General features: G+C 45.9%; 1 protein-coding gene across 1 annotated transcript; it reads right to left on the bottom strand.

Annotated features, from left to right (window-relative positions):
- Window positions 1-510: 510 nt before the first annotated feature.
- On the bottom strand, window positions 511-11,450 carry LOC115800989 (probable ribonuclease ZC3H12C). Its single transcript, XM_030758662.1, has 6 exons — window positions 11,341-11,450; window positions 4,123-4,941; window positions 3,201-3,340; window positions 2,831-3,065; window positions 2,509-2,615; window positions 511-2,336 (listed from the first exon to the last, which is right to left on the bottom strand). Exons 2-6 carry the CDS (start codon window positions 4,848-4,850, stop codon window positions 826-828), a joined length of 2,721 nt encoding a protein of 906 aa, XP_030614522.1. The 5' UTR covers window positions 4,851-4,941; window positions 11,341-11,450; the 3' UTR covers window positions 511-825.
- Window positions 11,451-26,889: the final 15,439 nt, after the last annotated feature.

Below are 26,889 nucleotides of genomic sequence, written 5' to 3'. Positions count from 1 at the left end.
CAGAGGAAATAACTCTCATTCAGAAGTGAACAACAGCTTGGGGTTTTCAAGTGGAGTTTTTGCTATCTTCTTTTGTGGGTGCCGTTTGAGTTTCACTTCCTTGTTGGGGGAAATCCACAAAATCTCGCAACCACTGATCTGCCACCTGTCTGCACTGAAAGAAACCCTTGATCCGTTTGTTAAGCCTACTTGAGCGTTAAATATAGTAGGACTGTATTTGCAATGCGGCAAATACACGCGTGCCATAATAATGCTGAAAATGCTAGAGTTGCATAGCCCCGTTGCCATCTCCGTTACTAAAAAAAAAAAAAAAAAGGATAAACAGCACAAACAGCTCTAAATATACCCTGAAATGATTGCCAAAAGAAAAGATCAGGAAAAAATGAACAAAAAGTGCCAAAAAAAAAAAAAAAAACAAAAGACAAAATTGATTTTAAAACTATACAAATAACTTAAAATGTAACAAATAATTTAATTTTAAAATGAGCTATACTGCCAACCTTGAAACACCTTAAAAGCCTTCCTAAGCACACTGGTGTTTTGACTCATAATTAAAAATAGCTGGAACTTGCAAATACACCTTTACCTTTCCCAGTCTTAGGTTCTGAAATAGCAGGCATATTTCTAGAAAAAAAAGTATGTCAATTTTGGTATTTCCCTTTACAAAAATATCATTAAAATGACTTAAAAAAAAGTGAGTGAGCTTAAGGAGTCTCATATTTTGTAATTATGTCCAACCTGACTTTATTATTAAGCTTACAGCGAATAATCCTGCAAATATGAGTTTAGTTAGGATGAAGACTTTCCTTCAACTTCTGTCTTTATTCAAGAACTCTGCTGTGATTTCTCCATTAAAATTGCAGCTGCAAGCTCCTGAGCATCTGTCACATGTGGATTCCTAGTCATTACCATCCTCACCAAATCTGGAGGGAAGATCCCACACAAGTTAACAAACACCCTCTCCCTAAGGTCTTGGTATTGACCCAAGGCAGTTGACTTTGGGTGATGGGTTGCTGAGGGCATGTGGCTCTTGTGGGTAGGTGCAGGTGGAAGAGACTGCTGTGGGAGTGATGAAAGACCTGATATTAAAAGGCCATGGGGTGATGAATGAACTTGCTGGCCCCAAGGAGAGTGCCAAGTCTTGCCATGGACTTGTGGAAGACTCTTGGAGGAAAACAGATCATAGGAAGGCTTAGGGGGTGGCTCATAATTAGGGTCCCAGTTCATCTGGTGCTGAGGTTGTTGGTTTAGCCCCAAGTAGTTTCTTATAGGGTGAATTGGTGATCCTTCACACACTCGGGCGTCCTGAAGCCTGTGTTCCTGCCAGAGGGAGCCCATTGGATTGTGGCTGTGAGGGAAGCTCTGAGAGTGGGAGTGAGCAGTGGGAGTTTGGGGTGGATGTTGTGGACGAGATGGTTCCCCTGGGCAATTGCCCAGCAACTGAACATGTTGCTGGGGTGGGATGTAGACTGAACGGGCCTTGACATGCTGTGGCGAGGCATGAGAGGTAATAGAAGATGGAAGGTCTTCTATGCCAAAACCATGTGGTCTCCAAAGTCCTTGAGGAAGGACATGGCTACGAGGAGAATGCTGGCTCAGTCTAGGAGAAACAAGTCTTGCCTGGTAGGGGTACTGACCAGAGTAGTGATGATGATGGTGGCGAGGATGATGGTGATGACACTTGGGGCTATCATCTAACACGGGGTCAGGAGAAAAAGAATCTGAGCTGACACTGCTGTCACTGCTACAGTCTGAAGCCAATGAACTTGTGCGTAGATCGCCTGTAAAGAAGCGTTCAGGAGTCTGTGGCACTACAAGACTGAGACCTGAATAAGCCTTTACTAGTGAGTTGTAGCCCACCTCCGGAGAGCTGCATCTGTGATAAGAGTCTGCTTTTCTTGATCCTGAAGCCTCAACAACACTGGAGCTGCCTCCACTACTTCCCTCAGGGTGCTCCCATCTTTCCAGATGTCCTGATGAAGGCGGCCCCCCCGGAGCAGGATGCCCTACAATGTTGCTACTACTGCTCCCACCCCTCTGTTCTTCTGCTTTGGAATAGACCTGGAATTTGTCCTGCTTGTGCTCACTGAAAGAGCTCCGAGGGCTCTGATTTGGCTTTTTTTTCCCAGTGTCCCGACTTAGCTGGGCCTCAGCCATTCCTTCTGGTTGACCATTTTTTTGGCTCTTTGCCATCAGGGCATGTTCCAGCAGGCCTCTGGAAGATACTGATGAAATTTTGGCACTGGCACGGAGCTCATCTGCCACAGCTCGCTGGGGCTGACTACCCCTTTCAGGGTGATAGAACTTGCACTTATGGCCATATGTGCACTTTTTTCCTAATGGAAGAAAAAATAAGAACATGTTTCACAACTATACTGGAATGAAAAACAACTAGTTTTTGTACATCCTCATACAATCTTTATCTAATTTTACTATGCAATTGTGAAAAACATTGATCATAATTGGATATGCAAACATTTTCGATGCCTTTTTAAGTGCATGTGTTACCGTAAGGACATGGCTGTTTTCTGTGTTCAGGAATAACAGGCCTCTTCCTCAGGAAATTCTCAAGACTAGGTCCATGGCGTCCCAGTGGGTCATCAGGGGGCATGAATCTAAATATGCATTTACCGGACTCAAATTAGATCCAAATTAAGAGTTCTTCCAAATGTAGACAACTTGAAATTCTCCCTTCTTACAATAAATAAGTCAAGCAATACAAGAAAAAAAAATGCAAAAACATATTCTCAGTGGCACAAAGGTGCAGGGAAATACTAAAGGTCAAAAGAATCCAGCAGATTTACTTCTCATGTTCGCGCAGTTTGCTTACTTGTCATTTACAAACGAGTACATCAGCAGGCGTTCATCAATGAATTTCTTCCACTCTGGCTTCTCATTGGCTAAATCGCGGTAGTTGTCGTTCGAAACAATTATGCCGTCTGACTCGTAGGCCAGTTTGACGATGAATCTGTCATCATAGCAAACCACGCGACGTCCTTGCACACGTCGAGATGGAGTGAAAACCAGGATCTTCTCTTTCTCTAGACGCCGCAGGATCTCTTGGTCTGAACGAGGAGAGGGTGCAATATTTAAACATGGAGAAAAGGACTTGCTCTTTCCAAAAGCTGAACATTTAAACACATCCTTTACACGGTTGTTTTACTGGGACTTTAAATTGTAACAGCTACTGTAGCGGTTACCTGTGATAAGAGCATCAGGACGCGACTGCTCCTTTCTCCAGGCAGGGACAAAAACAGTGATGTCACGGTGACCTCGCTCCAAGAACCAATCAACTGCCAGCTGGATGCCTTGGCAGGAAAACACTTCCTTATTCCCATGACTGCACAAACAAAAGGAAATGTTAAGGACACAATCAGTGATGCAAACAGAATTGTAGCCCCACAACAATTAAACATCTGCCTGTTTGCTTTTTATAATTATAATACAGCAGGTTATGCATGTATTTTGAATTATAATCAAGTAGCAAAGAAATGAGGTTTAAGTTGGTAACAGTAACCCAAATTAGTTCATGCAGGCCACGATCTCAAACTCACTTAGAGTTAGCTGATCCAACTGGCAAATCTCATACAAGCCACTTTGCAAGCCACCTCTATCCTAACTCTTAAATCCATGTCTGATTTATTGAATCTGTTTTTAGTGATGCCCGCTCTGTTCTATGCAGGGGGTCTTGCTGCTCCTCAACATGTATAGGATGTAAGAATTCAAGCTCATATTTTTAAACTAAGTGGTTTAAATCCAAAATCTGCAAAAGTTCAACATAAATGTTTTTGACAAAAATTGGACCCCCACACGCGCATGCACACACACACACGTACTGTATACTTCAACTGTTTTCATTAAAGCAGTTCACACACACACACACACACACACACAACCAGCTGCAATGAGAAAGCCAAACAATGCATGTTTCCAGCACACAGCAAGCAAAGCTCCAGTGTGTCTTATATGGCTACCAGCTGTCAGCCTCTTAACAGCCAGATAATAGCTAAAGGTATAAAACAGTCATGAACGTCCACTATTTTTAATTTTCTAAAACAATGACTTTTCTTTTCTGTTAACAACAACAAAAAACAGTATTTTTCCAGAACTTCTCTTCCTCACCTCATTGCTACGTTGCTTCCATCCACAACGACGGGACGAAGGTTTTCTTTGTCTTCCAGCAGGTGGGATGGACACAGCGGCCGAGAAGAATCCAGACAGGAGTTGGAGGAGGACGAGGCCGTTGTGGAGGACAAAGAGGAGGAGGGAGACTGAGAGACAGTTGGACCTCCTTGCTGATCCATCTCTGTTTTGGTTCCCAGTTTCACCAGCTCTCCTAGCATATCATTGATAAGCGCGTCAGGGCCAAGTTTCCTCAGGACCAGCAACACCAGTTCTTCAGAGTAGCCTAGCTTGAGAGCAAACTCCACCTTTGTGCGGCAGTCTGTGATGGGGTCAGTCAAAGCTGTTTCTGAGGGGTCTCCAGGGGATTGATTTGGCGTCAGGTCCAGCCTGACTGGCTGACAGACTGAGGAGGACTCCCTTTGGTGTAGGCGAGGCTGATCGTGGTGCGGGGTTTTAAATTCAGAACCAGACCCAGTCTGGAGCCGTTCATCTTCACTGTCAGAGATGGCACTCTCCTCAGAAAAGTTACTGCAACTGCTGCTGCTGCTTGAATGAATGCTACAGCTAATGCTTCTGCTACCAGCAGTATTACTGCTTTTAACTGTGGCACCTGCTCCTAAATTCCCAGCCTGCCGCTCAGCACCTTCCACATGTAGGTAGTCCAGATCCAGCCCCGGGCTGAGGATGTGGCCTGTCCCATCCTCCAGATGGTCCTTCAGGCCCATGAATCCTTCTCATACATCCAGCTCCGCACCTGACTGACCCCACTGTTTCTGCTGATACTCAACTGCTCACTGACTGGTCCTGAGAGAGTACCTGGAAATTAAAAACATAAAAAGCAACTGGTTAAATTCCTGGCGACTATGTGGGGACATGCAGTGGCAGTTGACTTTGGATTTAAAAAGACAAACAACCATCCTATGATGACACAGGGTTGGACATGAGGCTCAAAATTATGCCCAGTTTTTATTATACAGCCATTACACTGTATTTCTGATTAAATACGGTCAATTCTAGTGGCTCCATTAATTTCTAAATTAAAAATAAAAATCTGTTTATCTAAAGTATGCAGTAATGGAAAAAAAAAATCTCCCCAGCAGCTGAAAGGTCCTTTTATTCTGCTTCTTCCTGGCATCTCAAGCATGCCCTGCAAAAGCTAACAGGCAGTCTCTTCTTCAGCAAAAGAAAAAAAATGCAGGGCACAAAGCAGCAGCACTTCCACTGCCCTGGGATGTGTCTTGACAAAGTCTGCCTGCTCCATTTAGCTAATTTGCGTATTAAGATCTTACTGCAGGATTCCAATAAGAAGAAGAATGCGTACCTCGATTGGCACGCTTTATGAAGCTTAAGCTTTAAAAAGGAAGAAGTTGAGAACTGTAATGTTTTAGACAGCAGTGCTGTCTAAAGCATTGCCTTAAGTAGAGGGCTGAGTATATATATATATATATATATATATATATATATATATATATATATATATATATATATATATATATATATATATATATATATATATATATATAATTTTTGCAAAACATTTTACATTGTGAAATAACAGCTGCATGAAAATAAGCCAACTATATTGCCACATGAAAGTGTCATTTCTGAGATGCTTCACATCAGTAAAATAAATGCCTTCTTTCAGCTTGTGTGGCCTGCAGACAGACTCTCCGGTTACCTGATCTACGCATGCATTCATGCCTCACTGTTAATGTCTAGGTTGGGTCATTGTGGTGCATTGACTCCAGACTTAAACAAAGAAAAGCACTTCTTTTTGAGGAAAATATTTCCTCATATTTATAAATAAATATGAGCAATACTGTACTGATGGTACAGTAAGTACAAAGATGTACAAAGTTTGTGGCCAGTCGCTGGGCACACATTCGATGATAACTCCTGTGTTAACTTCCTGTCTCATTAGTAAATGAAAAAAAAAAAAAAAACACTGTAAGCTTCAGGGTTTAAGCTGATTTTACTGTTAGCAGCTATGTTTGGCATAGCTGTTTGGCATGTTTGTCTTTTAAAAGCTTAAATGCACTTCAAGGGAAGGTACAGGCAAAACTCAAGCCTATACTATATTTAACACCATGTCATTTTCTTATTTACAGAAACAACATGCGGTGATGTGGCTACTTGTATCAAATGTTGAGTCAGCACTTGGTGTGCTGGATCTTTACCTACGACAGTTTTGTGACAGAAACTGCAGAGGAGTGTGCATTTCCTTTTTTTTTTTTTTAAATGTGATTTTAAGATTTGGACCAGTGTGAGAGTCAATGAGCTGCAGCAGTTTGAACTGTTTTGCATGCGTGTACTTTTCCAACACAGTCTGTGAAATGTAAATAATTCATTTGTTTTCATGGGCACACATTTTCATTTTTTCATGCACTTGGAAGCAAAATGCAATTGCTACACATTCTAAGGCAGGTTATAAAACCCTAAAATCTAGGCAATTTACGAAAAAGTCCTCCCTAGTTGTTATCAGCCCTGATCAGTGTCCCACCCATCAGACTCACATATGTCTGTTTTATGGATGTGCAGCATACGCACAGCAACACAGTCAAACACACACACACATACATGAGTGCACTCAGAGGCAGATGCTAATGTGCCATTAGCATGGAAGTTATTTACTTTGTATCTTCACTCACAGTGAATGCAGGAGGACCACCACCACACCTAATTGCACACCTGAATCACCCTCAGCCAGCTAAACATGGACATTTTAAGGACACTAAAAAAGGCAAAGCGGCTAAAGCTAAAGCTATCCAATGTTCAGAGCCAGCCACAAGCAGCAGCAGCAGCAGCCTCGGTACGAGCAAAGAAGGCAAGAAGAAAATCATGGAGACGAGTGAGAAAGAGAAAAGGGTCAATGTCCTGGTATCTGATGAATTTATAAACATGTTGGAAAATGATGCGTACTTGACATTAGTTTTGTTAACTAAATCTGCTTCACCTGCTTTTATTTAGTAAGTTCAAATGTGTCAGGTAAAGGTGTGCGTACAGCAACTCATTTTCAGTGAATTGTTTGTACTGCTTTCCAGTAGCAGAGATGTTGAAGAGAAGATCCTGTAACTTCCTGCAGTTTGGGGGAAACTGTAAAGTTTAACACGTTCTTTTATTATGAAAATAATATTTTGCATTAAAGAAAAGTTGATTTTTTTTTGTATATCCTGTCAGTTACAGTTCTCCTAAAATCAGAATTAGCAAAATACTATATTATACTAAATACTATACTGGGGCTAGCTCCTCAATCCATCTTCTGCCTGAAACAAGTGGTTTTAGTTCCTGTTCCCTTTAAGCTAGCTTTCTTCTGATTGGCTGTCCCTTGTAAACAGCAGGGTTGCACACCAGGTGAGCTGCACACCTGAGATGACAAAATCATGATGATAAAATCCACTCTCACTGACATACAGATCCAAGAGCAGAAAAAGAAAAATCAATGTGAATCAGAGTGTGGAGCCTAATGTTTGTCTCATATTTAATATGATCCTATTTAATTCACCATTTTAACAATATATACGTACATGGTCAAAAATAAGAAAAACTATAATCAGTCTCTTTTATAAAGATTCCCTTTAGTTTGAGTTTAGTTTAGTTGGCTTTGTGCATAAATCAGATCATTCTTCTGGGTACCTCTGCTTGCAGTTTTTGCTCAGTACAAAAACATTCTCTTCAAAAAGAGACAGACAAAAAGGAAGTGACAGTTAAAAACCAGTCATACGATGACTTGATTCAACACCCCACCTGTAGCTGGTATGATGTGGACGGAGTGGGCCTGCTTTGGTTTTCAGTGACAACACTTCACATCACAAACAAATATCAGTAACTGTGTTTTTAAGCAGGGCTGTTTATCTGTGGAAATACCCACGTAGGGTACTTCCACTTGCGTGAAACTACCCTGAGGTCTGTGAGAAGTAAATTGGAATGTTATTTACAACCTCTGTGCGTCTTCTTTAAGTGTTGTTCTTAAAACCCAGATGTAAAAAGAAAGAAAGATTTCTGTTCTCTGTTCTGCTCCTCTGGACAAATAAAACAGACTATATAAGTTTGATTTTTGCTAAACAGCAGGTCCTGTTAATTTGTTACTATTAAAAAACTGTTAATTTGATAGTTTCTTTAATTACTGAAACAGCTTTTTTAAATACGTTATTACAAATAAACCCGATGATATCTGAAGGCTTAAGCAGGCTGCTCATCATACAAGACTGAGAGGGCTCGAACACTAGAACCTGCAGGGGCAATGATTTCAAAAGAGAATAGGCTCCTTTATTCAAAGGTTAACCTTATTTTTTAATTAAAACTGACATTTTTTCTTCACCAGTGTTTGCAAATCAATTCGAGTGAGTTCATTTTGCACTCTGCATGCACGCCTGTTTGTGGTTAAATATTCGAGCCACAGTTTTAATGAAAAATCCTCTTTGATTTCAGGCTAAAGCACCGGAAAGCGGGGGCCTCTTAATGTCCCTGACCCCCCGACGTCTAAGCTGCGCCGTCGCTGTTTGTCATCCTGGATGCCACAAGAGAGTTGGAATAATTTAGACCACCCCCCCCAAAAACGAGGCACAATAGGAAGGCGCGAGAGTGAGTTTGTGTGTATCAGGAGGGGGGGTTGGAGAGAGAAGTGTGTCTGGCTTGCTGTCCTTCGACAATGCAGCTGCCACCCAATCTGTCCTCCTGTGATGGGAGTATTGTTCTCTCAGCCCAAGCAGCATGCACAGACGGAGGCTGGGGCTTTTTAAACCCGTTCACCCTCCACCAACATGCAAAACATGCCTGGTAATGCATCAGCCGCACAGATCTCACTTGCAGGCTGGCAGACGGAATGTTTGAGGAGTCAGCAGAAATATGAAAGTGACACAGCGAGTGTGAAAATCCACTCAAAGGGCAGTCCGGCAATGCGGGCTATATGAAAGTGCATAAATAAATAAAGGTATTTACATGAACGGTTTGGGAAAACCAGGACATGTCAGAGACAGCGTTATGCAAAAAAAAAAAGGAACAGCAACAAATGTTGAGGAAAGCCTTTACTCGTTCCTTTCTTTCTAAGAAGCTGAGAAGTAATCCAGAAATTTCCTCTCCTTATATGAAACATTTTAATTGTGTTTTAATGCTGATAACTTATTACTACACAAAGACATGGATGACACTAAAGCTACATAGTTTGTGCATCATAGGTCAAATATGCTCAATAAATAATTAATACCACTGTTGGATTTGTCCAATATTTTAAAATTTGCAGTTAAAGTTTGAAGCCTTGAACATAGAACATAAAAAAGAAAAACTAAACAGAAGCATCTACTGTGTCAAACTGCTGATGCTTATACTCATAAATCCTAATAAAGTAGTTTTAAAATAGTATATGTATAGTTTCCTGGTGCTGAAACCTCTCGATATACTTTACCTGCAATGTAACACACCGACATTATTTACCAGCACGGCTGCTACTGTTTTATTGTCTGCGGCTGTGTATCATAAAGGAACAATGCAGTCGAAGAGGCGCATACTGCAGAAAGAGCTGCTACAAAGGAGATTTAGAGTACGTTGGCAGGTGTTTATATATCTGTCAGTCTTTGTTGACATGGCAGCGTCACCACAATGCAAGATGCAGTCACGATAATTTACAGGTGTGCAGCCGACATGAAAAGGAGGGTGGATGCGTTCCAGCAACGTACTGGTTTCACAGCTGGCGAGATCCCATCACACGCTGATCTTTAGTGGTGATAGAACCTTCTGTAAGATTCACTGTTGTTCATACGAGAGACCTTCTTGAAGTCTCTCCTGCTTAAATCTGGACTTGGCTGCAGAGAAGAAGGTTCAGCACCAACAGTGTCTGCCAATCAGGTGACTGTATAGTGCTAATATGCACTGGGAGAGTTTATATACTGTTTACTTATTTTTACTTATTCTGCCACAGCGACATATCAAATCACTGGCCTTTCTCATTATTGCACTCTCCCAAATTCCTGGTTTATGCTGTTCATTCTCCAAACAGTAATGTATTACAAAATGTAGAAGAACTACAGTACCGATCCAAAGTTTGGACACGTTTACTCATTCGGGTGAGTATGTCCAAACTTTTGACTGGTACTGTATAAAGATCCTTTCAGTCCCTTTAGATAAAATAATCAGTTTCTCATTTGAGAAAGATTTTTACAAACTTCCAGCTACTGTGAACTCTGCGTGTCTGTGTTTCATAGAGGGGAGGCTGTGAGTCCTGCCACACTGAGCAGATGCTGCAGTCTGCACTTCAGTGACCTATCCTGCCCATCCTGCGAGTGCACTGTGTGGATCACTATATGTGTCGTGATCCTGGGTTAGCCCCCTTGGGTGTGTGTGGAAGGATGAGCTCCCTTGAGGACAGACCCTGACTAGTCCCTCAGGGCCACCACACGGCTGCCATTTGCCGGCTCAGTACGGCAGTGAACCAGTCTGCCACGCCAGCGACCGGCTGGGCGGGGGGGACAAAGAGGGTGCAGAGAATGGGGGTGGGGGTGCATATAGGCAGAGGGGCAACAGATGCCTGCTGAAGCCACAGGGGACCTCCCTGAAAGCATCCTGTTCTTACACCCTCCCTGACTGCAACTGGTGGTGTCCAGATTCATCCTCATCATACGTAGCACCACTGTCTGTCGTGTGACCTTTTAGGTAGGGGTAGTGGGTAGCACTCAGTTTCACCTCTGAGCCGTGCAGACTCTCGGTTATGTCTGATTCTGCCTCCTCATTGCCAACCAAAAGGTCATCATATGGAGAGATGTAGCGGTCCAGAGCTGTTACCCAGAACTGTTGCTCACGGCTGGACACACTCACATCAGTATCATCAATATTCTATAATTTATTTAGATGAATTTAATCAGATAGAAATGTAACCACTAATCGTGTGATGGGGGAACCCCAAGGAATCCCCCAAAGAGCCCTGGTTAAAAACCACAAAAAACTTGTCTTAATTTCACCTGTGAACTCATGCTGTACTGCAAATGTACACAACAGCCTTCCAGAGTGAATAACACAGCCCTAAAAAACACACTCAGTAAATAACTGGCATTATTTGTCTATAAATGTACGCGTCTGAGTGTTACATTAATGAAGAATTTGCAGCTTTAAACACATAAAAAAGGCAAATGCAAAGGCAACACATACGTTCACTGTCACATATACAGAATGTATTCATTATTAGGTAGTATGATCACAAGACAAGAAAAAAATAATAACACTTACCAAACAGTCCCAAGAAAAACAGCAAGGCAGCAAAGCAGAGAAGAACCAACAACTCCTACAAAGTGTCTCCTGACGTGCTGCTCATTTCAGCAGCAAAGCGCAACATGAGAAAAACTAAAAAGAGAATTTTCCAATAAAGGTGCTGAGAAAATAAGCCCAGGAGTATGGCCCAGTTCCTTTTTAATGAAAAATCAAAATCTCCCGTATCCACTAGAGAACTGGAGAAAGCCGTCAGTACAAGTGGGGCTGAGCAAAAAAAATGAGCTTCCCGGTCGAGTTTAGCAGCAGTCTTAAGTGATCAACCATGAAGTTCTCCTTTTTTTTTGTTGTTGATGAGAAGCAGAGTGTTGTGTCCTGAAGCTGAAGGGTTAGCAGTGTTACTGACAGCAGATGGAGTTTAAGGCATCTACTATCCCCTCCTCACGCTGAGTCTGCCTGCCAGTACGAATGCAGAAATGAGCACACACATCTCACTTTCCTCTCTTCACCAAAGCTCCTTCTGTACACATGCCAATCACCTACCTCTCCACCAATAAAGAGGGATTTTGAGATATAGTAGGATAACTCCCACCTCCTTCCCTCCCTCCCTCCCCCCCTCCCTCCCCCACTCCCAATCTCCCAACCCCTCCCAAACCTCACAGACACACGCACACATCACCAGACCATCCGCCGGCTCCAGCCATGAATGGACGAGAAGGCATGAGTTGACAATAGAGGGGAGGGGGACACAAAGGAGGGCCCTCAGCGGGCAGCTGCACACGGACACACCGTCCTTAGAGCCATTACACCCAAACACACACACACACACACATACAAATACAGATACACAAGAATGAGTTAAAAAAAAAAAAGAAGAAAGAAAGAAACAGCACAGAGAATTGAGCCCTGCGTAACACCTGGCTCAGTGGAGACGGCTGTTGCCTTCTACATCTTTGTTTCATGGTGGGGGACTGGCTTGACTCAGACAATGAGACAATTATGTTAAAAGCAGTGTGTGCTTCCCAAAATGGGTGTCAAGAGTGGGAGCGCCTGTGTGTGTGTGTGTGTGTATCTGTCTGATGGAAAGTTAGCAGGTGGGGAAGGAAGCTGCAGTGAGCCAAAGACATCAAACTAACACAGTAAAAAGGGAACTCTGCCCTTACTGCTAGAAGGATTTTTACTTTCAGTCTCACAGGACGTCAGGCTGGACTTAAACAGTTTCAGTTAGCAGGTCGTTTTGCTTTCAGAACAAAAGGATTTTTGTTGGGAAGATTGTATTATATCTTCCTTCCTGAGTGGAAGACCAAAATTTGCATGGTTGCAAAAAAGACCACAGTTAAAACTTTCCTTAACTTTTTACAGGCTTAATTGTTTTATGTCACATTCAATAAAGCATGAAGTTCATTTTGTAACTCATGCTCTATATTTGATAGTCTAGTGGTTTAAACATTTGCCTGAGCAGCAAAAGATCCTCAGTTTGATCCTGGGAGAGAACCATTAAAGGTCAAAAGTCAGTCTCATGGAGGGTGATGTGTGTGCGTGTCATGTTTCCATTTGAAATACAGTCAGTATTGCCTGCGAATGACGTGGTCAGGAAGATGTTCCAGCAAAACCCACACAGTGTCGCTGAAAGGTGATGTATGTGGAGTGCCATTCATAAAGCCTAGAGTATAGAAAATGTGAGTATAGCATCTTTAAATTACATCCACACTCCCTGGACACTTTGTTAGGTCGAATTTACCATTTGAATCCATTAATTCTTGATGAGTCAGCAAATTGAATTCTTGTCAACTCATGCATGACATGTCAAACACCTAAGGAGAACGTACTCTACCTTCCTGAGCAGAAGATCCAATTTTATTTTATTTTTTATCTAAATGTTCACACAGTTGCTGCAGATGTGACAGCTGCACATCCACGATGAGAGTCTCCTGTTCCACCACAGCCCAAAGGTGCTCTAATGGATTTAGATCTGGTAACTGTGGAGGTCATTTGAGTGCAGTGAGCAGCAAAGGGAGCTAAGAAATATCCCACATGGCAATTTCACCACCAGCACCAGCCTGATACTGTCATGGCCGGGGAGGAAACGGGCAAGGAAGGGCAAAAACGCAGGACTCCAGAGGTAACTTAAAAGGGCGTTTATTCCACCGGGGAAACACAAATACAAAAACCTTGGAAGGGAGGCACAGGGAGACGAAGGGCAGGCGCAGGGAACACAGGAACACACGGACACACAACGTCAACGACGCAACAGAGAACAAAACAAAACTGAGGGCTTAAATACACACTGGGTAATCAGGGCAAGAGGAAACAGCAGGGAACAACAGGTGAGGCAAATGAAACTAATTACACAGGGGAAGCAAAGCTGAACACAAAGCACAGGAAAACCAGACTGTCAAAATAAACAGGAAGTGACAAACCAAGGAACATACTGACTAAACACGGGGAACAGGCACAGACTCAGGACAGAGACGCAGACATATCACAACACTAGGAAATAAACTAACACAAAACGCTGGGCCAACGGCCCAGGACATGACAGTACCCCCCCCTCAAAGGCCGGCTCCCGACGGCCAAAACAAGAAACAAAACCAGACCAGGGAGGGAGGCGGGGGACCAGGAAGGAGGGCCCGAAACAAAAACAGACCGGGAGCAAACAAAGTCAGGAACAAACCCAAAAACACAAGGAAGCACTGGAGCAAGGGTAGAGCACGAGGGCAAAAAACAATAAGCAAAAGGAACAGAACAAAGAAAAGCAATGGCACAAGCTGAATAACAGTCCAAAACCCAGAGCAAAACATGGGGATGAGAAAACAAAAAACAACCGGACGAAATAAAAAGCAACAGCACAAGGCCGGAGAGCTCCAATGTCCAAAACAGGGGGTCAAAACAAGGAACAGTTCAGGACCTATGACAAAACAAAAACAGCAGGGGAAAAAACAGTCCACAGTTCAGGGGAGTCAGTGGGAAATCAAAACAAAAAACACACAGTTCAGGAGGCCGCAGGGGCCAAGGGGCCACAAAGCAAAGTCCCAACGAGGGATGCCGACCGCGCTCCCAGTGGCGGCGGCGACGAGGACGAGGAGGAATCACTGGAGGCCGACCGCACTCCCAGCGGCGGCGGCGGCGACGAGGACGAGGAGGAATCACTGGAGGCCGACCGCGCTCCCAGCGGCGGCGGCGGCGACGACGAGGGGGAGTCACTGGAGGCCGACCGCCCTCCCAGCGGCGGCGGCGACGACGAGGGGGAGTCACTGGAGGCCGACCGCACTCCCAGCGGCGGCGGCGAGGAGGAGTCACTGGAGGCCGACCGCGCTCCCAGCGGCGGCGGCGACGAGGAGGGGTCACTGGAGGCCGACCGCGGGGCATGCGGCGGCGGCGACGAGGAGGGGTCACTGGAGGCCGACCGCGGGGCATGCGGCGGCGGCGACGAGGAGGGGTCACTGGAGGCCGACCGCGGGGCATGCGGCGGCGGAGACGAGGAGGGGTCACTGGAGGCCGACCGCGGGGCATGCGGCGGCGGAGACGGGCGACCCCGGGCTCTGGTGGGGAACCCTCGGGCGACGTGGAGCGCTCGGACTGAGCAGAGACCCCCACCGGCTCGGACTGAGCGGGGCCCTCTGGCGCGGAGCGCTCGGACTGAGCGGGACCCCCTGGCTCGGACTGAGCGGAGACCCCATCGGCTCGGACTGAGCGGGACCCCCTGGCTCGGGGCGCTCGGACTGAGCGGGACCCCCTGGCTCGGACTGAGCGGAGACCCCCACCGGCTCGGACTGAGCGGGGCCCATGGGCTGAACGGGGCCTACATAGTGAGGCACCGGATGCGTAGGCTGGGACCGCGGAACAGGACACACTGCTGCTTTATTGAGCTGCAGGGGCTGCTCGGGGAATAGCCGAGGTGCAGGGGGCTGCGGGGAAGCAGGCCGGGAGACGACTGGCTGCGTGGAAGCAGGCCGGGAGACGACTGGCTGCGTGGAAGCAGGCCGGGAGACGACTGGCTGCGTGGAAGCAGGCCGGGAGACGACTGGCTGCGTGGAAGCAGGCCGGGAGACGACTGGCTGCGTGGAAGCAGGCCGGGAGACGACTGGCTGCGTGGAAGCAGGCCGGGAGACGACTGGCTGCGTGGAAGCAGGCCGGGAGACGACTGGCTGCGTGGAAGCAGGCCGGGAGACGACTGGCTGCGTGGAAGCAGGCCGGGAGACGACTGGCTGCGTGGAAGCAGGCCGGGAGACGACTGGCTGCGTGGAAGCAGGCCAGGAACTAGCTGACACTGGGGACCGAGGAAGAGCTACTGGAACTGACTGAGAGTGGAGTGGACAGGGAGCGACAGGAGCTGGGGCTGACTGAGTGCTAGGGGGAGCGACAGGAGCTGGGGCTGACTGAGTGCTAGGGGGAGCGACAGGAGCTGGGGCTGACTGAGTGCTAGGGGGAGCGACAGGAGCTGGGGCTGACTGAGTGCTAGGGAGAGCGACAGGGGCTGGGGCAGACTGAGTGCGAGGGAGAGCTACCGGGGCTGGAGCAGACTGAGTGCGAGACAGCGCTGCTGGCTGCGTGGGAGCAGCCTGAGGGCTAGGGAGATCTGGCTGCGTGGAAACAGAGAGGTGAGAGCTAGCTGACACTGGGGCCTGAGAGGGAGCTGACTGAGAGGGCACTAAAACAGCTGACACTGGGGACCGAGGGAGAGCGACTGGAGCTAGAGCTGACTGAAGGCGAGAGAGAGCGACTGGAGCTAGAGCTGACTGAAGGCGAGAGAGAGCGACTGGAGCTAGAGCTGACTGAAGGCGAGAGAGAGCGACTGAGGCTGACTGAGACCCTGCTGCTGCAGCTAACACAGAAGACCGATGCGAAGGCTTGGACCTGGCTGCCCCCACCCGCGGAACAGGTACGGGTGCAGAGGTCAGCCCGTCCGTGGCTGCCCCCACCCGCGGAACAGGTACGGGTGCAGAGGTCAGCCCGTCCGTGGCTGCCCCCACCCGCGGAACAGGTACGGGTGCAGAGGTCAGCCCGTCCGTGGCTGCCCCCACCCGCGGAACAGGTACGGGTGCAGAGGTCAGCCCGTCCGTGGCTGCCCCCACCCGCGGAACAGGTACGGGTGCAGGGGAAGCTGGAGCTAAGGGAGCTGGAGCAGGGTGAGCAGAGGGAGCTGGAGCTAACTGAGGGGTCTGGGACTGCGACTGAGGGGGAGCTGGAGCTACAGCTGACTGGGAACACTGCGACTGAGGGGGAGCTGGAGCTACAGCTGACTGGGAACACTGCGACTGAGGGGGAGCTGGAGCTACAGCTGACTGGGAACACTGCGACTGAGGGGGAGCTGGAGCTACAGCTGACTGGGAACACTGCGACTGAGGGGGAGCTGGAGCTACAGCTGACTGGGAACACTGGGAAGAAGCTAAGGGAACTGACAGGAGTGGCTGAGAGGCTGCAGCAGTGGTCTGTGGTGCTGGCTGTAGGTGAAGGGTGGTGATTACAAAGTCTTTCACTAACCCGTGCAAGGAGTCCAACAGCCAAGGGAAACTGGCAATCAGGTCTTGAAGCCTGGTGGTGATGGCTTCCTGTTCCTCCTTACACGGGTCAGATAACAAGTCCAAGCATAATCGGTCCACTCTTCGGATCAGAATTTTCCTGCTCTCCTCTGAGAGGGAGGAAGCAGCAGAGTACATGACGGGCTGAAGTTGCTCTTTCTGCTGCTGAGAGCCAAACTTCCACCCCACGGAAGCAGGCTGAAGACTCGCCTGTGCAGACGGCTGGGATAGCCGTGGCGTTATACCACGCGGCGCCGGAAAAAACTCCTCCCGCAGCTGCCGGGAAACCCTCCTCCTCCCTTGCTGCTCCGTCTGTGAGAGGGAAGAGGGGCGAGCGAACGGAGAGGCAGGTGAGGGAGCGGCCGGCGCCAAAAACAGTCCGCCCACGCGGCAGACCTGCGGTTTAGGCGGGGGCGGTGAGCGGCGTCGCCGGGGACCATTCAAAAAAGCTGGTCCCCCCAGCGCCAGGCGAGTGCCGTTGTAGCGGCCGGAGCTTGCAGGGTCTTTACTATGGTTGCGTCGTTCTGTCATGGCCGGGGAGGAAACGGGCAAGGAAGGGCAAAAACGCAGGACTCCAGAGGTAACTTAAAAGGGCGTTTATTCCACCGGGGAAACACAAATACAAAAACCTTGGAAGGGAGGCACAGGGAGACGAAGGGCAGGCGCAGGGAACACAGGAACACACGGACACACAACGTCAACGACGCAACAGAGAACAAAACAAAACTGAGGGCTTAAATACACACTGGGTAATCAGGGCAAGAGGAAACAGCAGGGAACAACAGGTGAGGCAAATGAAACTAATTACACAGGGGAAGCAAAGCTGAACACAAAGCACAGGAAAACCAGACTGTCAAAATAAACAGGAAGTGACAAACCAAGGAACATACTGACTAAACACGGGGAACAGGCACAGACTCAGGACAGAGACGCAGACATATCACAACACTAGGAAATAAACTAACACAAAACGCTGGGCCAACGGCCCAGGACATGACAGATACGAGGATACAGGATGAATCCATGCTTTCATGTTGATTACACCAAATTCTGACCCTACCATCTAAATGTCACAGCAGAAATGGTGGATAAATGGTGGATAAATCTGTCCGCGACGCCCTGAGGTCCCGCACCGTTGCCTACAACTCCGGCCTCGCCTCTGGGAACATGGAGGACTACAAGGTTGCATCATACAACGTCCGCAGAGCGGTGAAAGAGGCAAAACATCGCTACGGCCGCAGACTGGAACAGCAACTACAACAGTCTGACCCCAGGGGACTGTGGCAGGGACTACGCACCATCACGGACTACAAAGCACCACACACACACCCGGTGAGTGCCGACGCTTCTCTGGCTGATGAACTCAACATCTTCTTTGCGCGCTTTGAGTCGGGACGCCGACAGCCCGCTGCGCTCCCGGCCGGAGGGGCGGAGACACTCACTGTGACGGAGCGCGACGTGAGGAGGGCGTTTAGACGTGTAAACACCAGGAAAGCGGCTGGACCAGACGGTATTAGTGGACGTGTCCTTAAGACCTGCGCTGACCAGCTGGCACCTGTGTTTACAGTGATATTCAACCTCTCACTGAAACTGTGTGTGATTCCCACCTGCTTTAAAAAGTCCATCATAGTCCCTGTCCCAAAGAAACCACACCCCAGCAGCCCCAATGACTTCAGGCCCATAGCACTCACCTCTGTGGTGATGAAGTGTTTTGAGAGACTCATCAAGACATTCATCACCTCCTCACTGCCCACCACCCTCGACCCACTACAGTTTGCATACCGGCCAGACAGATCCACAGACGACGCCATATCCTTCCTCCTCCACAAGACCCTTTCACACATAGACACTGGTAAGGGGAACTATGTGAGAGTGCTGTTTGTAGATTACAGCTCAGCATTCAACACCATAGTTCCCTCCAGGCTGGTCTCTAAGCTGCTGGACCTGGGCCTGGGCCCATCCCTGTGCAGGTGGGTTCACAGCTTCCTGACCAGCAGACCACAGGTGGTACGAGTGGGTCACCTCACCTCATCCTCCCTCACCCTCAACACTGGATCCCCCCAAGGCTGTGTGCTCAGCCCTCTGCTGTACTCACTGTACACCCATGACTGCGAGGCCACGTCAGAGTCCAACGTCATCATCAAGTTTGCTGACGACACTGCTGTTGTGGGACTAATCTCTCACAATGAGGAGACAGCCTACAGGAGAGAGGTCTCCCGCCTGGAGAACTGGTGCCAGGAGAACCACCTCCTGCTCAACGTCAGCAAAACAAAGGAACTGATCGTGGACTTCAGCAGGAAGCAGCAGAGGGACTACCATCCACTTGTCATCAGTGGTGCTGAGGTGGAAAGAGTGGACACCTTCAAATACCTGGGAGTGACCATCTCACAGGACCTGTCCTGGACTCATCACATAAACATCACTGTGAAGAAGGCCAGACAGCGTCTCTACCTCCTCAGGCGGCTGAGAGACTTCAAGCTCCCACTCAAGGTGCTCAGGAACTTTTACACCTGCACCATCGAGAGCATCATGCGTGGGAGCATCACCACCTGGATGGGAAACTGCACCAAGCAGGACTTCATGGCCCTAAAAAGGGTGGTTCGTTCAGCTGAACGGACCATCAGAACCACCCTCCCCAACCTGCAGGACATTTACACCAAGCAGTGCAGGCTGAGGGCCATGAAGATCCTAAAACAGCCCAGCCACCCTGGACACTCTCTCTTCTCCCTGCTCCCATCAGGCCGGCGTTACCGCTGCCTGAGGGCTAAGACTGAAAGGTTGAAGAAGAGTTTTTACCCACAAGCCATCCGTCTGCTCAACTCTGAGCCCTAACTGGACCATTATTGCACAGTGTAAATATTATAATTTAAAAAGTGTGTATAGTGTATAGTATATAGAGTATAGTGTATAGTGTGAATTACTTTTTTTTATTTTTATTCTTCTTATTTATATGTGTGTGTTTATTAGGTTGCAGGTACAAAATACATTTCACTGTGCATTGTACTGTGTATAACTGTGCATGTGACAAATAAACACTATCTTATCTTATCTTAAATCAGGACTCATCAGATCAGGCATTTTTCTACTGTACAACTTTGATGAGCCCGTGTGAACTCTAGACTCAGTTTTCTGTTATTAGCTGACAGAAGTGGCACCCGCTTCTGCACACCTTGTATGGTGTAGGGTGTTTTTACAAATTAAGTCTTGACCTACTGTAGCTGTGCAATATACATCAAACTTGCCTGCATGTACACATCTTTACACAAGTACACATGCAAATAAAGCACATAAATATTACTGTACAAGCAAATGCTTTGAGCCAAAAGCTCAAACTTCTCTTGCTCTAAATGCTCTGTTGTTTTTTCCAACTCTTGGCTCTGTATGACATCAGTGAGAGGAGATATCTGCAATAAGGTTGGATCAGACACCCAACTATCACTGTGGATGCACACCACCAACCTACTGTTTACACCTTCTATTTATGTGGGACAGCCAATCAGAACAAAGCTGGCTTAAAGAAGCCTCGTCCATAACACTCTATATCAATATAAGATAAATAAGGACTATTTTGAACTATTTTGCCCAAAGGTAAAACTTATTTTATATTTGAATAATTTTCTTAATTCTATTTAGTCACAACACGAATCACAATAAATAAAAAAAACTAGACACATGGTTGTATGGCTGCAGAAATGATTATTCATGCTAATAGTGTTTTTGTGAAAAATTAGGAAAAAAGGTGAACTACCATTCCCCTAGCAAGCTCAAGCCTCCCAGCACTCCCTCGTCTTTATTATTAGTTAGTTACGAGAAAGCATTATCACAAAGCTGTCCCGTAGCCATTTCTGTTTCATCTCTTTTTCTTCAACTCACAATCTACAGCATGCATCCCCTCGTTCTTTGCCTCAGTGATCTTTGTTCTTTGCTTTCCTTTTCAGTTGTGCTGGTATTCTTCCTGTTCCCATTTTTGTCTAAAACCTCAGAATGTATCCCTCAGGGTTGAGCACTCACCTTGTTTATACAGTAAATGTCACTGACTCTTTAAATGTAAATCTGGCCACATCGAGCAGTAATACCTGTTCTGCCTCCGCCTACGATAAACACCGCCAAATTATGGTGTCACTCCCTCTGTAGTCTATTCTCTGACTACAAGGAAGAATTTAAAAAGATGCAAATGTTTTAGAGTTTCTGAAAGTTACAAACACTGAAAGCTTTGAGTGATCATAGGTGGTAACTCTGCCCCTAACCCTACCATAACCCCAGCGTAACCCTACCATAACTGCACCATAACCCCATCGTAACCCTATATTTTGGACAAAGGCAAAACAGACTTGTGCATTGTTTTTGGTGTGTGTCAATTACATGATAAAACATGATAAAAATTATATATTCTCATTGCCTATGAAGAGTTAAGGTTGGGGTCACGATGATGATTTAGATGTCAAAAAGTCTGAAATGTTGACTTCTTCTGCTAAAATAATGCAGCATTGTATTATCTATTGTCTAAGTCGATAGTTCCCATACGGTGTGAATTGTTAATTTACTGTATCGATCCTTTGAACACACTTCCTCAAAAAGAAAAGAAAAGAAAAAAAAACTTTATCAAAGAGAACCCCAGTCCCTTTGCGTGGTTCCTGGATGATGGGAAGTTCGAGAGTGTGACACATCAAAGGCCCTTAATGACAGCGAGGATCTTGTGCGGAGCAAGCCACGATGAATCACTAGCAGAAAAAAGTATCACAGAAACTACCTGTCTTAAAGTTCAACACTCCCCAGGTCGGGAAACATGAGATTTATGCTCCCACATTTGTGTCTGTTTGCATAACTCAGAGAAGGATTATAAGAATTCGACCAATGCAGAGGCTATGGAGACGAGCACGTGTGCCTTACTCCAATAAGCACATTGCCCAAGAGCAATAATATTACTCTGAATGCAAATTGACTGAAAGTTTGGCCTGTACAGGGAAAGGAGCCAAAGAATGAAACCACTGAAGGCAAGCACATACAATGGCTTAATTGTTTTTTTAACAAGGTTTCACTTCACTACAGCCAAGGTTTTTTTCTTCTGTTATGACTTCTGTGTTCTCTGCAACAAGTGACAAGCTAAAAGACCGACAGCAGACAAGAGCAGCTGTTTCACATGTTTCCCAAACTGTCCCTGAGTGACCGCACACAGCTTCAACATGCAAAGCTCTCTGTGGTCATTTGGGAAACGTTGGCTAATACTAATCCTCACAATAAGTGAAAGAAGCACTTGGAAACCAAACATCCCTTCAGAGGAGAAGCAGGCCTACATCATCTGAACAAAAGGCAGCACAGCTTCATCCTGGATTGTGTGAAACTCTTTGATAAGACAAATGAAGCCTGATGTGTGCTAGCAAAAAATAAGTAAATAAATAAATGAGAAAAAAAAATTGCAGAGTAATGATGAGTTGCAGTGCCTCAAATGGGCTGAGAGAAAAGCAACAAAAGCAGAACTGATCCTTTTGTTTTCCCTTGGATACACAAAGTTTGAAAACCACTGCTCACATTTACTCATGATGCCAAATTCATTAATATCACACATTTTTCTCACATAAGCTTTTCCAATTTACAAAAAAAATAAATAAATTGAATAAAAGCCAAATGAAATGAGCTGGAACAAACTTAGTTCAGGATATCTTATTCCACAGTTTAGAGGGTTTTACAGCAAAGGCAGGGCCTTAAGAAGCGTATCATACATCTGTCTCTGTGTGGATCAGTGTGGGCACTCAGCCTCTGAAAAATTCAAGTAAAGAAGGGATACTAGCTTAACCGTCTTTTAATTTCAAAGTCTGATTTGTTCAATTATCACATCACAGTTATTTGATTATGAGACTGATTTTCCTCTCGACTCTCCATCATCCACCCCCACACCCGCTCCCCTATGACTCCTTAATTGGGGCTCAGCTGACAGTGTTTCCCCTTGGGGAAGCAGGCACCATGTGGACCATCTGCTTCTAGTCGCAGGATGAACAGGTGTCCTGCTCCCGGCCGCCTGCCTGCACCTTACCAAGCCTGTCGAAACGTAGCGCGGCACGGTGCTGCGCGGTGTAGCCGCCGCCACTGTGTACACAAGATAAATCGGAGTAGTTTTGTTTGACCTGAGCAGCATTTCTGCCTCGAACAAAAGAGGAAGCATATGGAAGTGCTACCTAATCTGACAGCACAATCACAGCCATGATAGCCTGTTACTGCACGTTTGAGGCAAACCTGCTCCTTTTTTTTTTTATCTGCTCCTAAAATGTTTCCTAAAACAGGTTCTTGTGTTTTATTAAGCTTTTCCTATACTGCATCTGTAATCCAGAAAATCCAGATTCATATTGTCTACATTATACCCAGCTGTGTGGTGTTCGTGACCCACTACAGGACAGGATCTCAATCGGACTTTAGTTTCAGCCCAGACACCTTTTTCCTTCTGTGGTTAGTTTGCACTGGGTCTTCTGAACCTTAAACAGATAACTAATACACAAATGTTGGTTCAGGTAACATAAAAATGAGGAAATGCATGCAGACACACTCCACCTCTATGCTGAAAACTACCACATAAAAACAGTGCAGCAGGACCATGTAGGCACAAGTTAATGCATGTATGACCCTGATAATACCAGCTGGTGAGTGAATAAATATTAAAATGTCCAGCATTTTATTACAGGGGATGTCTTTTAAATGCTTCTCTTCAAAACTACACAGTTTTGCTCAATGTCTCCACTTAATTATGTGCCAGCATATCCCAGACTACTTGTTGTAAGACTAGGACTGTACATATTTATATTTATATTTTTGTATGTAAAGCCATTTTAGCACATGCATCACAGCCACACTACCCAACAGAGTTTTAAAAAATGCATTAAACCACCTGCATGGAGCATTTCCATCAGGAAATCATTTTAACATGCTTCAACAGGGTGAATGTCCAGTGCAGCCTTTTTTACTCTAAAATCAATCATCTAAGCAATGAGGAAAAATAAAGGCAGGAAAAAATGGATGCAAGTAAGTGTGGGTGTAAAGGTAATCCTTGCTGGGGGCAGGATGAGCGTCAGGGGCTACAGCAGATCTTCAAACAGTACACTCGATAAACACTGATCCAGGCTGCAAGGATTACTCCAGGCCTTTAACAAGGCCTGAGGGGTGGAAACAGGCAGAGGAAGAAGTAGTCCAGCTGGTATCAACCACACACACACACACACACACACACACACATGGACATAATACTATGCTAACAGGCTCTACACATGCTCCCACCTATGAAGAGGGTAGTCAAACAAACCAGTTTGTGTGTTTGTGTGTGTGTGTGTGTGTGTGTGTGTATAGAGGGGGATGGGACAGGGTCACTCAGGACTTTGAAAGCACAATAGGTTGGCCTTCAGGCCAGTGCCCTCTGGGTCACTTAAGGAGGCAGCATGAAAACATGTTAGCACACACACACACCACCTGCTGTTTCCTGCAGGCTTGTATTTGGTGTAATGGAGATGGAGTGATTCTGCAGCCACACATTACTGAGATTTACCACATAACTGAGGCCACATAAACCTCCATGGCAACTTGGCCAGCATCTTTGTAATTGCAGTTTTCAAAAGGCAGATTAGGGTCGCAAATAAGGGCAATTTTCTCTATGGGTTTGTCAGCCTAGAGCGAAACGTTTTCATCACTAGTTCACAGGAAGCACCGTGAATTCTACATGCGATAAATGGCACATTCACCATGAATCTATAATTGTTCCAACTGATTCTCAGCATTAGATTGAACTGTTTGCTGGGAAGCTACTAACACATGAAAGATGCTGGATAGTGCAACACACAACCCAGCTACCATCAGAGATTGTGGTGAACTTCGTTTAGCAGTGCCTCCAACATGGATTTCACTAACTGTGAAACTTGTGAGCCAATGCCAATGTTTAAAGTAACAGATGCTGATATCGGTATGTTGTGTTTGTCCCCATTGTTAGAGGGAAATAAAGCAATTTATTTAAGGTGTTAACCATGCCATGATTGAACATGTAAACCAGCTCAAATTCAGCTCTGACTCTGATGCATGCCACCAACAGGCTAATGTCAAACAGGCCGATATCAGGAGACTGTTTAGATGTGGCAATCTTTGTGCTGCTACGTGCAGAGGTATAGCAAATGTCTTAAATATTCAGCTCTAAACATGTTGATCTTTATGGTAATGGGATTTTAAAAAGTAAAAACTTTTGAGCACCTTGTGAGAATCGAAATGTGGGAATGATCTAAACTCATGACAAACCAGGAAATTAAAAAGTTGTGTTGGTTTATGATTTTCTTAATACTATATATAGTGACTCAGGCACGCACGCACGCACGCACGCACGCACGCACGCACGCACGCACGCACGCACACACACACACACACACACAGCTCTCTGATTAAGTCATGATGGATTGTCCCCACAGGACACACAGGAGCACAGAGCACAGTTTGTGTGTGTGTGTGTGTGTGTGTGTGTGTGTGTGTGTGTGTGTGTGTGTGTGTGTGTGTGTGTGTGTGTGTGTGTGTGTGTGTGTCTACAGGGTGCTTCAGTAAATATCCAAATTTACATATGTGCCTGCACATCCCTGCATGTGTGTGCGTATGCGGGGTCATGTGTCTGACTATGTGCAGGTGTGTGAAAGTGTGTGTGTGACATCAGGGCGAGTGCCGGGTCAGAAGGGTCACAGGGGAAACAAAAGTGAGGAGCAGCTCCCAGCTGCCGGGCCAAACGTCATCGACAGGAACCTCTGCCCCTCCCGTCACCCCGCCTTTTCAATGGGAGCGTGCCGCGGCCCTGCTTCTGCTAACACATGCACATTTACACGCACAGACACACACATGTCCTGCCTGGCGGGCCACAGCCATGTCTGGAGCTCACTGCAGCAGGCAAAGGAGGTAAAAGGTCATGTGGAGACCCATGCAGAGCGTGTATGGGTGCAAATCAAGCATCAGCCTTCGGGGCTGAAACCTGAAGCAGATGCTGAAGGACCAAAAAACTGCAGTTTTTCTAAAAGTTACCAGAGTCTGCCTCCAAATTCTAGCCAGTCCTCATAGTGCAGCATCAGCCATGCTTACAGTGTGGTATCAAAGCTTTTATAGTCTACGTTCCCCTTTATAAAAATCATCTCACTCACAGTTATTGTTTACTTATTTATTTCAAATATATAACTCACCTGTTTGGATTTTGCTGAGCATTAACAATACGGGCCTCACTGCTTCGATTGGTAGGCAGCTGTGGCCAGTAGCTGTTTGATAGGCATCATGTCCACTGATTCAAATAAATGACCTGCACCTCTTTATCATTTTTGTGGTGTCTGTGCCTTTTGGAGCATTTTTAATTGCAATAGCTGAAAAATGATATGCTCTGTGGTACAGACGACTCAGTTTTTGTGAAATTATAATATTTTGCACAGATGTTGCACATATACTGTACAGTTTATGGCTGTAGCTTGGTAAATACACTTGGTGGGTAGTTGATAAGGTCTAAATATAGTCACTTCTAGCAAAAACATGTCGGCGGTAAAAACCGAAACACTGAGGCAGCTATGACCGTTTGCGGTGTATGGTGCAAATTCACAGCATGGACTAAAATCCCATTCATTGAATGAGACTAAAGCTTAAATCAACATCTTTAAATTATACTTTAAAATGTGTTAAATTGATGAACTCGGTACAGTGGTTTGCCTTGTGTCACTGGATGATGCTGCAGATCAGCTTTTCTTGTTCCTGTTGCCAACTTAAATTACAAATTTGAACACAAAGGGCTTAGAGGAAAAGTGTGTGTGTGTGTGTGTGTGTGTGTGTGTGTGTGTGTGTGTGTGTGTGTGTGTGTGTGTGTGTGTGTGTGTGTGTGTGTTCAAAAATAAGAAAGCAAACTGAACAAAGTCACTGATGAATTATTTCAGTAAGAAGTAAATTATGTTCCAACTTTAACTAAATATATTGCATATTGCACTGATTGCATTGACTATAAGCTACACTGAACATCAGTTCATCCAACACAATCATTATATATGATCCCTTTAAACTGAAGTTAAAA

Source organism: Archocentrus centrarchus, chromosome 21, assembly GCF_007364275.1.
Source record: "Archocentrus centrarchus isolate MPI-CPG fArcCen1 chromosome 21, fArcCen1, whole genome shotgun sequence".
Lineage (NCBI taxonomy): Eukaryota > Metazoa > Chordata > Actinopteri > Cichliformes > Cichlidae > Archocentrus > Archocentrus centrarchus.
The sequence above is the reverse complement of the archived record's forward strand: the minus strand, read 5'-3'. Positions and strand labels throughout refer to the sequence as shown.